The 16,328-nt window shown below is 36.1% G+C and overlaps 1 protein-coding gene across 1 annotated transcript; it reads left to right on the plus strand.

Annotated features, from left to right (window-relative positions):
- Positions 1 to 2,492: 2,492 nt before the first annotated feature.
- Positions 2,493 to 12,757, plus strand: COPS5 (COP9 signalosome subunit 5; the record flags this gene model as incomplete). The annotated part of the gene is made up of 6 exons (XM_010073512.1): positions 2,493 to 2,621; positions 3,850 to 3,915; positions 5,416 to 5,501; positions 8,240 to 8,351; positions 9,129 to 9,277; positions 12,363 to 12,757. Coding segments are annotated over 6 exons (627 nt in total), but the record flags the coding sequence as incomplete, so codon positions are not given.
- Between the last annotated feature and the right edge of the window lie 3,571 nt (positions 12,758 to 16,328).

Here is a 16,328-nt window from a genome sequence, read left to right on the forward strand (position 1 = left end):
GGAGTGTGTTTCTAAAATAACTCATATAATACATATTTCTAAAAGCAGTATGCAAATTTAAATATAAAATATGTATATGTTAGAGATACTTACTATTTGTAGATCAGGAATATGACGTTTATTCTCACCTTCTTGCTTTCTGAAGTCTTACTGCATAGCCACGCTGCTGTGTTCCATAAAAATAAAGAAAATATTTGTGAAGAAAATGTCAATGATAGCATAAGTGAGTTTCAGTGCAGCTTAATTATTCATATTAATAATTTGGAAATTTGGATGAACTGACTCAGGTATCTGTTCCCTCTCTTCGTCACCTTGTATTCAGAGATACATGTCATATTAAGCCTGGCTATGCAATGAAATTCTCACATGCAGAAGGATAACAGAAGTATGAATCTGCTTTGTGAATGATATAGAAACCAAGTTGGCACATCAGAGTACCTGCTGCCACGCTTCTTCCAATACAGGGCAATCATATACTAAGAATAAGCATTGAAATAACTCTTACTCTCCAAGCTCATGTAGTTTTGAGGCCCACTTTACCCTTTGATTTTTCTTTAATGCTCGAAATATTTTAAACCAGCTAAAATTAGAGGTCCCTTAGCTATTCAGTGGAGATAACAGAGTAGTAGTTGGGTTATTTTAGAGAGCTGTACTTACATTCACAGCCTTATGTACAGTTAGAGATATTTAAATAGATGTGAATTAGGCTGGATTATAACATCAGAAAAAAGTAAACATAATCCAGAAGTAGGTATAGTCTGGGACTTTTTTTTAATAATTCATTCCTATTCATGAGAAAATTTAGCAATGATTTATTTAATCTAGTTCCTTTTATCTGGAAACTGTTAATGTCATGATGCTAATGCTCTTGTTGCAGAAAAGTAGGCATCTTGAAAAGATATCTTTACCTAAAGATATACTATCCAGTCCTTGGGTAGAAATAATGGGTTTCAAAATAGTAGTTGTATAGCATAAAATTAGTATTTTAATATACATTTAGTTCATCTTATTTTTAGAACAGTCCAGGTTTATGTAGGAGTACTCATATGATAGGAAACTTTTTTCTCATTTATATTGTATGTCTTTGTCTATAGTTGGTTTCACAATTTTGTGATTGAATTTGTGTGCAAATATAATAACTCAGCTTTACTGGTGCTCTGGCAGAGTTTGCATGTTGGCTGTTCCATATTTGATTTTGGCAAGCAGTTGTTCCTGGAATAACACTTTTCAATATTAGATTGCAAGTTGATATATTCCCCTGCATAAGCACTTTACAGATACCAATGTTTAGTTATTTGGTTCTCCGTGGGCAGGACCTGGTGTTAATATATTGGATCAAAATATGTTATTTGGCTTTGAAAAATAACATTCTTTAGTATTTTGTTGATCTCTCCTCTGTTATGGGAGATGTAAAGAAAATATAAGTATTATTCACCAAATCAAAAATAAAATAAACATTCGATTCAGGAGGCAGTTTGTGTGTTCTGTCTCATCTTAACATTTTACTGATTTAACCTTCCTGACATATTCATTTGGTATGGTATTTGGCAAAACCAAGCAGGTGATGCATCCAAACACACAACTGTCAATTAAGAACTGGCATATAGGGTCGTACCAAAATTACACAACTCCGTATAGAGCAGCCAGTAAGCAATGTCTGAGACAGAAGATTACAAAATTAGGTGCAGTGGGTGTTTGTTCTGGGGTGGTTTTTTTGTGTTGTTTGTTTTTCTTACAGTATTTGTAGAGATAGCTGGGGATATTACTTGGAAACTATTTTGAGTTTTTCTGATCCTACAAATCTCAAAAATCAGTATTTTGGCTTTCACAGCATGCTTTGGCAATAATTTCTGTTGCTTCTGGTGTTTGAAAATATGCCTCTCAAATTATTTTTGTAAACCTAGCAATAACCTCTCCATATGCCTCTGAGTGTGTTACTGTACTAAATAAGTAACAGAATCACAGAACAGTTAGGGTTGGAAAGGATCTTTTCAAAGATCGTCTGGTTCCAGCCCCCCTGCCACGGGCAGGGACACCTTCCACTAGACCAGGTTGCTCATGAACATTTGTTCTCTACTGACATACCATACATTATATGAGATTATATATATTGATGTCATGTCCACCTTGATAAATTTCTCTTCCACGCTGAAGAGTCCCAGCTTGTTTACCATCTCGCCCTGTGAAATCTCTTCTGTACTTCAGCTGTCACTGAAGAAGGAGCTCCTGGCTCCTTGAAGTTCTCTGTTTTGTGGTAGTAGCTGCAACAGAGAATGCTAATACTACAGATTGCATGGTTTGTAGAAAATAGTTTAGCAAAATAAGGCGTATGTTTGGTATTTTTAGTATTAGAAAGGGAGCATCGCAGGCTGTGTACGTGTTCTTTTTTATCCTCTGACTGTGTTGTAGTATGCTGCAAGGCCCAATAGAGGGCAGCGGATACTTTCAGAATGGAGATCAACGCTGGGTTTGTCTTCCTTCACTGCTGTTAGGTTGGTCGTCTGGAAAATGCAATCGGCTGGTATCACAGTCACCCTGGCTACGGCTGCTGGCTCTCTGGGATCGACGTCAGTACCCAGATGCTTAATCAGCAGTTTCAAGAACCCTTTGTAGCAGTGGTTGTAAGTACTGGCTGATAACTGATAAAACTGCATAGCAAATTATGCTGAGGGGGGAATAATTTTTAGATTTCTGTCTGTAAACATTCTAATAGTGTGTATTTTGCATGATGGAAGTGTTAGGTCCAAATTTCAAATTGGTATTACTCCTTTTGCTTTGTTGGCCACATGCTAGTCAAACCAGTAATATTACTTACCAAGACCATTTTCACCACATTGTTCCAGGAATGGTAGCTCTGTACAAATCCATACATTACTCTTAACTTAAAGGTCTACTTGGTGCTTTTGCAAAAAAATGTATTGAGCAATCCATATTCAATCTCTTGCAATAGAACAAAAATCTGTTTCTTTTGTTCTCTTCATTGCAGCAAAGTGTGTTCACAGAGCTCTGCTACTTTCCATCTAAAATGCATTTTAAATTAAATCAATGGTATAGAACAAGGTAGAAGATGCTAGGAAAGCTATCTTTGAAGAAAAAATCTGAAGAAGCTCTTTGGGCCCTTCAGGGTCTTCCAGGCTTCAGATCACATTTGAAATCAAAAGTAAACCTTATTTTAGATACTACTTGTGTAACCATTGCTACTGAGTGAAATAAAGGACAAAAGACCAAAATTAGTCAGAAAGAAGGAATGTAATTCTGATGGCAGAATTACATTTGAAAAGGATAAATCACCCTTAAGAAGTATTTTTACCATATGAGTTCTCCTATGTTATGACAGTATTTTGCGGATTCAGAACACTTCCTTGGGATTGCTTTTTTCCTTTTTTTTTTCTCTTTTTAATTTTTTTTTAATTCTTTTTGAAATTAAACAGGGCATTGGTGCATATGTTAGCAAGGAGATTCCTTCATTAGTTTCCTGTATTTGCCACCAAAATACAGCAGATCACATAATACTATTTCTTATCTCTAGTTGTTATAAGATTAAAATGCAGATTTTTGTTGGTTGGTTGGTTGGTTTGTTATGGTTTATTGATTTCTCTTAAGTGCAATTTCTTTAAAGTATTTGAGAAATAAAGAAAATGAGTTTGAAAAAATGGTCCACAGAAGACTATTGATATTCCCAGCTTTTTAGAGAGTCTCATACAAACAGATGCCAACTGAAAAAGTACTGTTTATGACAAAACTAATACAATTTGCACTAAGTTTCTGAAATATAATTACTGTGAAGTTAATTTATGCCTCTAATAATTTATAAAATGCTTATAACGAGCATTACCTGTATTTGTACAGATTGATCCAACAAGAACAATATCTGCAGGAAAAGTAAATCTTGGAGCATTTAGGACATATCCTAAGGTAAATAGTTAAAATTATCTAGTGTGTGATCACTAAACTGTCTTTAAGTAATAGATTGCTTCTAAAGATCGCTGAAGTTTGATCATCTGACAGTTCAGTCTGCTGTGCTTGTAGTGTATGTCGTTGTTCATTCTGAAACAAAGAAAGATGTGCTGATACACTGGCTATTGCATGTCTTTGGATATTGATTAACTTTACAAAGTTGACTTCTAGTTTGTTCTCCATAAGTTTCTGGCAGTGTTAAATCAAACAGATAGTTTGTCTCGATAGTGGAGCTGCCCTAAAATTATATAGCTCAAGATAAATGGTTTTTAATGGATATAGTTGTAGGGGACATTCATAAAAATAGATTAATGTTAATTCTTCTCTGTCATTCTTTTTGGACCTAAGACTAAATGTTAATAGCATCTTTTATATGTTGAAATCTGCTTTCCATTTTAGAAAAGCAACATTCAAAACTACCTACTTAAGTCTTTCAAATAAATATTACAAATCTTCGCAAAATAACATACAACAACACAAGTAAATTAAACAGCGTGGAAGGGTTAGGCTAAAAACTAGGAAATCACATAAATATTGCAGATCTAGATCTCCAAATGAAGGCTTTGTATTATACTTCTGGCAGACGTATAGCTGTGCTATTTAATTTCAAGCTAATAAAGTTCAGGTATATCCTTCAAATTTCCAGTTTTTATTGACTCATCAAGAATGTCAGTCTGACATCCACTAAAACTATAATTAACAAAAATGTTTGTGAGAGGTTCCCAGTTGCATTGAACCATTATTTTTGTGTTGACAAATACCCGAGAGGTCATCTTGGAACAGTTTGTGATTCAGGAGAATATTAACTTCTGTACACAAAACCACCTCATACATACTTTCGGAATTTTGAGCAATGAGAAGAATCCTGCACCTGAAAACCAAATCCTATATAGAAAATGCATGTTAGAGGGGTATTTTTAGGGAGTCCTCACAGTGGTTTGTGGGCAGTTCTTGCATAGTCAGTAGCTGTGAGCGGCACCATCTTGGCTAAATAAGTAACTGAAGTTGTAAGTATCCCTATGGCATATCCAAGGCGTGGCTGTTTCTACCTTTTTTTCATGCCTCCTATCTTTCCACAAAAGAGAATTGAAATTACTTCTAAGAATAGATAGAGAAATATTGTCTTAGAAGAAGCTTGCTCTTTCCTTGATCTAAGAAATGACTAATCATAGCTTGCTGTCTTACTTGTTTGAAAAATCTCAACTCTGACCACTATTTTGCTACCAACATGCTTTTTGATAGACCTGCAAATGTAATGACTGCTAGTAGAGCCACACATGAATCTGAGATCCAAGAAAATTCCAAATTTCAGGATACTGGGTGAAATTTCATTTTCCTTAGGAAAAATAAACTAGAACTGCATAAACTGGAATTTTTGTGAAGTGCTTTCAAAGAGTTTAGGCATTTAAATAAGTCTCAAAATTACTATGTCATCTTTGCCCTTTTTTGAATTTTTAGGGCTATAAACCTCCAGATGAAGGTCCCTCTGAATACCAGACTATTCCACTTAATAAAATAGAAGACTTTGGTGTACATTGTAAACAGTAAGTAACATAAAAACCACTAACTCTAGCAAAAGTTCTCAAATTTTTGTGTTTAGCTTAGTGATTCAGTATGGAAAAGTACCTTTCTTGGAGTGAGTGTTTCAGATCTTGCAGTTCTTTGTTGCTTTAGCACTGTTGGTTTTGTGAAGAGGTATTGTTGTAATTTATCAGGAGATTTTTTAAGGGAGGACTGTTAAAAAAGTGAATCTGGTTAAAAGCTTTAGTAGTTGATTCCTGAAGACTTTGAAGTAGTAATGCTTTCTTAGGGCAGGGAGGAAAGGGTTAGTTGTAGATTTAGCAGCAGGGCTAGGGAGACTGTAATCACTCTGCTATTCTGTGTAGTGGCAAGTGCTGTGCATCCCTTTATGCTGTGTCACTGGGCATGTTAAGATTGTTTCTGTCTTTGGTAGGATTGGAGAGTGGAGCTGCTTCCAGGATAACATCAGCAACAGGAAGAATTACTGCTTTTTCTTTCCTGCTAGTTTACTTTCCATGAATTAAAAAGGTAGTTTAGTTGTAACCATTTTTTTCTTTAAGTGTTCTATCTCCAGCCACGTGTTCCTCACTTCATACCTACATTTACTTATTTGGCGAGGCATTTGTTTTGCCAGGTCAGTCCCCTTATCTGGCCCAACTTGTGGCAGCACACACGTTCTTGCTTGTTAAGCCAAGGTGGGGTGGAAAGTAGAGACAGATGTTGCAGAGGCAGTGTTTGGAAAGACCCGCTAAGGAAAGATGGGACCGCTTCCTTCAATAACAGCCTGGTTTCAATTCTACCTTCAGGTGTTTGACAAGTGCTACAGCTTAAGTGTCTGTGTACAGAGAACTTGAAGAGTTCCTTGACACCAGTGTGTCTTGTAGGCTGTTGTGTAGTTTTTTCACATTTTTGTTGCATGGATATCTGTTCTTCAGTGCGTTTATAGCTGCATGCAAAGTCTGACCCTGAAGAGATTATGAAATTAAAACAATTGGGAATTGGTCTTCATATCCAATTTGAGGAAAAATCCAGAACAGCAGCTACACAGAACTCTTAGCAGAACTGTAGTGTTCCTGTCATTTCAGAGTAGTCCTTGTAAGTCTGGTATTGGCCATAAACCCATGCTGTTAAGCATGAAAGGAGGATACATTCGATCCTTTCTTTTTAGAGGTGGTCAATTTGGGAGGGTTAATTTGTTGGGTTTTTTTGAAGTTGGGAGTGCTTAATAGTTATCATTATAATCTCTGTCTCAGGAAGCTGGCTTCTGGTACAAGCCATTTCTTTCCATTCAAACCAAGAAAATATCTTCCAGTCTTTCCTAGAAGGAAACAGCAGTTAGGCAAAGAGAGGGAATTAAAGCTGGAAGTTGTCACGTTACTGAATTACTGATAATACAAAAGACTAGAGTAGTCGTGTCCTCTCACTAGTATGGGTAGTCTGACTAAGAATTAAAAGCTTAGAGAATCTGAATGGTGATCATAGAACCATAGAATCATTTAGGTTGGAAAAGACCTTTAAGATCATCGAGTTGAACCACAAACGAAGCACTGCCAAGTCAACCACTAAATCATGTCCCTAAGTGCCACATCTATAAGTCATTTAAATACCTCCAGGGATGGTGAGTCAACCACTTCCCTGGGCAACCTGTTCCAGTGCTTGACAACTCTTTCAGTGAAGACAATTTTCCTAATATGCAATCTAAATTTCCCCTGGTGCAACTTGAGGCTGTTTCCTCTCCTCCAATCACTTGTTACTTGGGAGAATAGACCAATATCCACCTTGCTACAGCCTCCTTTCAGGTAGTTGTAGAGAGCAATAAGGTCCCCCTTCAGCTTCCTTTTCTTCAGACTAAACAACCTCAGTTCCCTCAGCTACTCCTAAGACTTGTTCTCTAGACCCTTAATGGCCCTGTCTGTTCGGAATGCCAGTGACTACTAATTGCTTCATAGTAGCAGTCTGGATAATCATAGTCGAACTTCTCTCCTTTAATTGGTGTTCAATGCCTGATGTGAAACTGCTTCCATTCAATCTTTTTGAGTAAGTCTATTACACTATTCCTCAAACAGCTTGGATTTCTAATTTTGAATATGCCGTACATCTCTTTGAAGAACTTGGTACCTCATTTTTCTTAGAATATGTGAAATAAGGGTATTTGTTCTGTTACAGAAATAATAAAGCGTGGTGTTTTGGTAGATTTTAAAGCATTGTTATCTCAGATGGAATTTCTTACAGAAATGCTAAGCAAAGTAACTTTCCAGATAAACCAAGAGGTAATACAATAACCTGCTCAAGAATTTCCTGATAAAGTTTAATACATCTCTTTAATGTTGCTATAATTCACCTACACTAACAACTTTGCATAGCACAGCTTTCTGTCTGCTTTATCATCTGTTGTGAATTCTGTAGCACTGCTAAAGCCTGGCTTTCAAAATAGGTGTGGTAGAAACGTAAGATTGTTTGCCTGTTTGTAACGTTTACTGCTATCAAACATTTAATTAAACAGGTAATATATGCAAAACTGCAGTCGTCTCTGAGTAACAATTATTACAGTATTGAAGATCCCAAGCATGGAACAGGGTGCCATTGCATTGCACAAGAAGTTGTTAAGAGAATAATTTAAAAAAACCTTTTGTGAATTGATTTGAATTTTTGAAGATATTTGGCTTTAAGGATTTTTTGAGATGCACATACTTTGGTTGTCACAGCCAAAAAAGACCTACTTAGATTGAAGGTTATTTTGTTTACGTGTTTGTTTTTAAAGGTATTATGCTTTAGAAGTCTCGTACTTTAAATCATCTTTGGACCGTAAGTTGCTTGAGCTTTTGTGGAACAAGTACTGGGTGAACACTCTCAGTTCTTCTAGTTTGCTTACTGTAAGTACCATAGTGTGCTAACATGTGCATATGTTAATTTTTTAGTGCTGAAAACCAGACCCTCTACTATAAAATGCTTAATGGAACACTGAATATGAATCCCACATTAAGAATCTATTTGTCAGATTAAACAAGAAAGGAAGGTTTTCCTAATCATAAATACTGAAATGTTCCTCATATCTGCTCTTTAAAAGTAGAAGGTGGGAATAACGTTTAATTTTACTGAGTGTTCTATACACTTAGATTTTTTTCTTAAACACCTTTTAAACTTATGTCTCTATACAGCACCGTAGTGAATAGTATGCCTTAAAAGAATAGTATTGAAGATGTAAACATTAAAAAAAAAAAAAAAAAAACAAAAAAAACAAAAAAAACCACTAATGGCACTATTAAAATGAGGTTGCAACAGAAATACTCTAGGTAGACCTTCAGTGTAACAGCTCAGCATCAAAACTTTCCTTCAGCAAGAGCCAATTTTATACCTTTTCTCTTGGTCAAAACCAACTGAGTTTTACTCTTTCATAACTTAGGGCATGGGCAGAAAGTAATAAAGAGTGCCCACTGCAGGCTTTCAGTATTGAGGATTTGTCAGACGTTCAGCTCCTGTGCTTTCAACCGCCCCTCATGTGCCACTCACATTCTGTATCAATTGCAGATGTAGGTTAAAATGTGCAGTACTACAGTCTTAAAGGCTTTTTAAATTTTGTTTGTTTTGTGTGTAAATGCTTGAATTTGTAGCTGAGAATTCAGCAGGTTTATTGTCTTCTTTCTCCTAAGAATGCTGACTACACCACTGGCCAAGTCTTTGATTTGTCTGAAAAATTAGAACAGTCAGAAGCTCAGCTTGGAAGGGGCAGTTTCATGCTGGGTTTAGAGACGCATGATAAGAAATCAGAAGACAAACTTGCAAAAGCAACAAGAGACAGGTAAGATAATGCATACTTGTATTCTTCCCTGTAAGAAGTGTTACTTTGTTTTAAACTTGTATCATGTCTTTAATTGTAACCTAACAATTAAATGGTAACGTACCAAGATTACAGACAAGAGTGATTAGATTATAGGTAGGACTGAGAGACTCCAGATATCACTAGGTTTTTTTTTGAAAGTTTGAGAAAATCTTGCCTTTATTAAACCCACAATGGCTTTTCAATCTTTGTTTCTAGAATAAATTCAGCTCTAGTTTATAGTTTATTTTTTAAAAAGTCCCTGTTAAATTCCATCAGGATACCCAAAAAAGATGTTCTCTGTCAAATGCAAAATGGTAGCATTGCTAGAAAGTTGCACATTTTATGTGGTTAATCAGGTTTCAACTAACTGTAAATATAATTATTATTATATAGAACATGATTTTAAGAACTCTTGCTAACAGTCCAGTAAGTTTAGTTTACACTTGTATAATACTTTCACTCACTTAAAAATTAAGAACTCCCTTTTTTTCTCCATATTTCTTAATAAATACATCCTTTTTCCATAAATGAGGAAGGGGATTTTTTGTTGTTTTGTGTTTTCTTTATTTTTAAGAAGTAGATTACAGACATCCTGGCCTTTATATTTAGCTACTCTGCCTGATAGCAAATACTTGCTATTATCAGTTAATGAACTTATCATCACTGGGTGTATAGCATTATTTCAAAGAAGTTGTGTTTTCCCTCAGTGATCCTTATATGTTTGTTGGTAATCAGCTCTTTCCTTTTTTCGATATTTGAAGTACAAAAGTTGCTTCTAACTAATACTCACATTCTCCTAATAGTCTTCAGAGTGTGCTTAGACTATCTATATAGTGTTATAGTCACCATTTTTCCAAGTACAATCTTTAACAAAGGGTAATAGTATCCAAGAATCATACAGTATCCTGGGCTGTTCAAGAACATTGTATTTGGCAAATTCCAGACTTTGAAAACCAAGAAGTACTCTGCACTGTACATGCTGGTACAATCTCAGGTCCATCTATGGAGAAGACAGGACTCACCTGCATGCATCTTAGGAGTGTTCTGAGTGAGATATAATTCCATTTAATAAGGAATGGTTCTGTAGAATCCCTTGGAACAGACCACAAAAATTGAATAAAATCTGTGATGGTCTGCTTTTCAGATTTGGAGGTTTCTCTGGTCCTCTTCCTCATCATTTTATCGTGATTTGTAAAACAGTTTCCTTGTATCTCTTCAGCCCCTGCCCCCTCTCACGTTAGCAATATGTACCATAGTACAAACTTTACTAAGGAACTGATTTTTGAGATACCAGATGAGTAGTGAGTTTAATGATGGGTAAAAAAATCAAGAGACAAAGAGGAGGCTTCGTGTGAAAAGACTGATTTATAAATAAATTACTTTATTTACATCTTGCTCAGTATGACTCAGGTGAGCATGGGCTTTGCCTTAATGAAGAGAGGAGTCAGCTTGTGTTGGACAAGCCTTTGTTCTCCAGTAAGCAGTAGAGGAATACCTGCAAATCTTCATTGGTCCTTGCTAAATAGAATGAGAGTTGCTGTGCAGTGTCTTCTGTGCATTTGTTTCCTTGTTATGGAAAGTTAACAGCTGTTACAAGTTTTCTGACAAACATCATCGAGTTGGAGAGGGGTGGGTTGACTTAATAGAAGTTAGTTTAGGCTGTTGTAGTTGCAGAATACATTTGCAATAGAGTTAAGGCTGTTGCTAACTCAACAGCAGCAAGGTTGAGTGATACCTCCCAGTTCCTGTAGTGAAACACTTGCAATAGCAATGCTTTAAAGACATAAGAAGGTTGAAGTTACTATTGAGTTTGCTTTGATTTTGATCCTTGTTTGGTGTCCTGTAATACTGAATGCATTTTTTTTCACATTACTCTCACATGCTTACAGTTATTCTAAGAAATAACTCTTTCTGTGATCATCCTGCTATGTTATTTCTTGCAGCATTTCTAGAGATTTTTCTTTTCTGTTTTTATTTAGTCATCATCAGTAGCTAGTTTGTAAATTTTAAGACTGGAAGCGATTGTTGTTGTCATCAGTTCTGCTTTCCAGTGTAACAGAGGCTACTGCAGTTCCTAAATGGATTGTAACGCTTTTACTAGATGCATGTTTTCTTCAACTAATAACCTTTCCTAAGAAAAAAAGACAGTAGAAGACTTGCACAGACACCAGAACAATTGATTCAGTGGCAACTAAATTACTTTCAAGAAATAAGGTTACAAAATTTGCTAAAGGATTATTTGGTGTACGTGTTTTAGGAAAAACAATACTAAGACATTACACTTGGCTATTGATATTTTCTGTTACTGTACATGCACATCTTTAAGAGACGTTTTCTAAAAGTACATACGCATTAGCCAAACTGTGCTTCAAGCTGGCTTTCTTTTGCCTAGGTAGGATTCCTTTATCTGTCTAGCAGTAACTTGTCCCTATTCTCCATGCCTTCAAGGCTGAGTCATCTTTTGCATTTGTATGTTCTGAGACATTTTTATTTGTTAGTTTGACACTACAATCCCCCGAAGCCAGGCACACTGGATGAAACTGGGATCAACAGGAATCCTCTCAGCTGTTGGGGGTTTTACCCACGTTACATATTTTGACTTATAACTGATTAGCTGTACCAACTCTTCCTTTAATGTTTTCAGAGGAGCTGTGGTTACTGTGCAGTGCTGGCCTGGGGCTGGGCAAAGGAGATAACAGTGAGAGCGTTCAGATATTGATAACAGCTGGTAGTTCCATTCCCCCAGGGATTTTTAAAATTTTTTTTGGTTCAGATGACCACAGAGTTCACTTGGTATTGTTAATGTAAGATGTCCTAAATTGCCAGACAATGATTTCTGGAATTGGTCTTTGTGTGTATAATGCTCGTCAGTTTGGTTTTTGAGGAACAAAAAGCTATTGGCAACAATGGCTAAATTGCTGTGGGTGACTTTTCCTTTCTGGACAGTTGTTAAGATTCATGGGGTTATGGGCACCTTGAACTTCCAAAACAGCTGAATATCTTCAAATAAAATGACAGTTCAGTTCAGTGTTTGGCCAACATTGAATTTATGCTTGTTTTTCAGCTGCAAGACCACCATAGAAGCTATACATGGATTGATGTCTCAGGTTATTAAGGATAAACTTTTTAATCAAATTAATATAGCTTGAAGTGCATCACCAGCTGATATGCATCTCCAACACAGAAAAAGTCATGGTTTCTTTCACGGGACTTATTCAACTTGGGAAATGAAGCTGGAGTGGAAAATTATTCATTTAATTTGTAGTACTTCAATATTTCCAACCTGTCTAACCAGTTTTAAAGAACAAAATGTTCTGAAACGTAGTGCAACTTTTTGTTCTTTATCATAAAACACAGCCAGTTTGGAGAAGTGTTCCAAAAGAAGAATAAATGTGACTTATTGGATTTTGCTCTTAGGTATTTATCTCTATTATCCAATGCAATAAAACAATTCTGAAAATGAGCAAGTGTTTTGGGGCTTGAATTTGTTGGCATTCTTATCCTCTCTTTCTTACTGTTTCATAGAAAAGTTCTGTCAGTTAGATTAGATAGGTAACCCATGCCATGTAAGAAGTTTGTTTCTCAGATTTTCATTTCTGTGTTTAATACTAAGAATTTAAATCCCGTTTGCTTATCTTTTAACAAGTTATTAAATCTAATGGAGCCTTTCCTGATTTCATTTTATTGGTCCAGCCAGATATGGTTTCTTCTCACAGTGATGAAACATTCGTGCATGATAGAACAGTATTTTGCTTGTAGCTTCACACTTATGATGGACATTTTATATTTCCAAGTAGTCAAGTAACAACCAGTTCCATAGTGAAGACAGTAATGTGTTTATATACCATTATTTTTCTCCTGTTCATCTTCTATTGCTTGTCATAGTCACTTCTTGCATGTGGAGGAACAAAATGAAAAATTATTCTGTCTGAAATACTCATTAGGCTAATTTAGGGCCACAGATGCTAAAGTACATTAATCATAACTGCTAACTTACAACGTGGTGCTGCTGCGGGGCTGATCTAAGTTTGTGTAAGAGGCTTACATACCACATTTCAATAACTCAAGATGTTTGGATTTCTTTTACGTTTTTATCCTTAATCCTGTGTTTCCTGGGAATGTTTACTTTTGGGATAATTTATGCTTTATACAATATGCCATTATGCTTTATACCTTGAGTAACTGATATTCCATTTCAGCCGTAACTCTGCCTTGATGTGAGTTTTGTTTTTGTTTTGGTCTGGAAACTTTAATATCTGTTACTCATTTGGGGCTTTTCATACAAATGGATTCCTGTATGTGTAAAGCTAATATGCAAGTTATACAATGGAAAGTTATCATTCAGCAGGGAAATGCAGATACCCCAAAGCAGAAATTTTATCAAGAGTTTTAAAGTGGCAGCATCCAACAGTACAGGAAAAATATATTTAATCGGAGCTGGTGAAGTTGAGATAATTATCAGATGTGCAGTTTGATAGGAGAACACTTTTATGCTTCTTCCAGCGTGGCAGAGGTGGTGAGGAGGCAGGAAAAGAAAGGTGTGACATTTTAGTATTTGAATCTATTAATGTTCTTGGAAATGGCAGCAATAGGCTTCTGTACAAGCAAGCACAGTACATAAGCCCACAGCAGTACCTTTCAAGTTCAAGGAAGACACAGCAAGTGTACCTGGCCAGTAACTTTTCCTGCTTACTTTCTTCCACCGGTGTTTGTGAGACTTCAAATTTTAGCACACAGCCATTGTCCTACTCAATAAGAAGTACACTGCTTTTGTGAGATAAATAACTATTAGGAAACATAACCTATGTTGCCACTTTCTAGATTTCTCTTTGCATAACGTTTTCCAAAAGTTTGGGACATCTTGTATCTACCTGAAATATAAAATAATAGTTTAATCTCATATTAGTCTGTTTAGCATATTTAAGCCATCCTCATTTGTAATAGCAATGAGCTGAAATTTCATGTACTTAGGCTCAGAATGAATGTTTTTAGTCACAGTTGGCTTTAAAATACAAAAATGTTTTATAAACTGTAGTTTTTCTAAACTATAAATATGAATGCTGGTCCTTAAATGCTGGTGTAAACAGTTGTCCATTGAGTTACATGTTACTTCCTGAGCATATAGTGTTGTAACTCAATTTAAAATCATAAGTGTAGTATAGCTATACCTGTGGCCCATATAGGATCCTTTCTGCAGTGTTCAGGAACCAAAAATAACGATGCCTTTGTCTTTGGTCAACCATTTTTAATGCTAGCGTTGTTCCAGATTCTGCCTTAACTGGGATCAGAATTCCATGCATTGAAGTTGATTACCACAAAGGAGCCATCTGGTATGTACACACATGCACACAAGTATATCCTAAACGATGGAGAATCATCAAGGGATAGAAAGTACACCTTAATTCTGCCACATAGTTTTGATACTTTAAAAATATTAGGAATAAAGGGATTCTTGAGAACAATACATGTTGTATATTTTTAAAAATTGAATTTGTTCTTCCACATTTGCACCCACTTTTTATTTAGAAATTAGTTTATACAAATGAGGGCCACATATCAGGGAGTGCCTTTGACATTGTAATAAATAAAAACCTAACTAAATGACCACAATTAATTTCTTCATCTAACAGTATTTGCCAACAGATATTAAAATTACGGAATGTTGAAAATGCTGAAGTGTGTTTGAATTTCTTTCCTTTCCTCCTGTTTTTCAGGTTGTCCTGTATGTTCACCTTTCCCGTGTATGAAAATTGGTTTTTTAAACAATTTATACATTCTAATCTCTACAACATCCAAATAAATATATGCATATTTGTAACAATCATATACTAAGGACTAAGCTGTAGTTCCTGATAGAGAACCAGTTTGCCTTTATTGTGCACAGGCTTTAAGAAGAGCCTTTCAGATTTATTCTGTGATTACTGGGACAGTCAAAGATTCTTCACTGTCCTATCAGACCTCCCTTTCCTTTGGTGTTCCCTTCAAATGTTTGGCAAGAACTGGAAGGGCAGGTCCTATAAATTAATTTTCTTGCCTGAGGATTGAATCGTTGTGTTTCTGTTGCCACGTGGAACCAGAAAAAAGACGTAATTTTTCTTGCCTTTTTCTTTTTTAACTCTACTGAATGGAGTAATGGAGCTGTGGAAGACTGGCTTCTCTTTCTGTTCACCTGTTGTCCTCTTCCAGTCTACCTAGAATGCAAATAGGCAAGAGAAGGTCAGGGGTTATGGGAAACACCCTGCTGGTTGGCCACCTCTAACAGCAGCCATAGGAGTGCTGCTGGGGAAGAGCACATGAACCTAGCCACTTTTCTACCTGTTTTGAATGGATCTAGTACCTTTATAGAGTATTTCTAGTTCCAATAGCATGGCACGTGCCAATTAATGGTTTTGTTTGCCTTAGCCTCCACCTTTATGATTTATTAGGCTTTATCATATCATCACCTCAGCCTTCTCTCCAAATGGAGAAGTTTCAGCTTTTTTGTGCTGTTGTTATAAAGCTGCTGCTTTATTCCCTTGATAATTTTAGTTGCCCTCCATACCATGTCTCACCCTGCTTTGTCCTTGAAACGCAGAGCCCAGAACTGCACTCTACTCAAGACTGAGGTGCACCAAAGTTTTACAAAGAGGTAAAATAGTTCTCCCTTATTCTCAGTACCCTCCCTGGTGACACCCAGTGTTTCATCAGCTTATTTGGCTGCTGCTACATGAAGCTGATTATTTCAGCTTAAAAACTGCTTATGTTTCAGTTGGTAGGTACAACTCCAGAAATCATTGTGTAGGCATGGTTCAGATTTTTCCAGGAGATGTGTTTATCTACATTGAAGCTCCTCTGCCACATTATTGCTCACTCAGTTTTGTGAGATCTTTTTGGAGTTCCTCAACCGTCAGCACAGTGTTCGACTACCCACAAGAGCCTAGTTACCAGCTGAAAACTTTTGAGATATTTAGTTATCTCTGACCCTTCAGGTTTTCATCTGATTGATGTGCTCATTTCAGAGTTTACCCCAATGATACTGACTATATTTTAT

This window comes from Pterocles gutturalis, unplaced genomic scaffold, assembly GCF_000699245.1.
Source record: "Pterocles gutturalis isolate BGI_N339 unplaced genomic scaffold, ASM69924v1 scaffold21157, whole genome shotgun sequence".
Classification (NCBI taxonomy): domain Eukaryota; kingdom Metazoa; phylum Chordata; class Aves; order Pterocliformes; family Pteroclidae; genus Pterocles; species Pterocles gutturalis.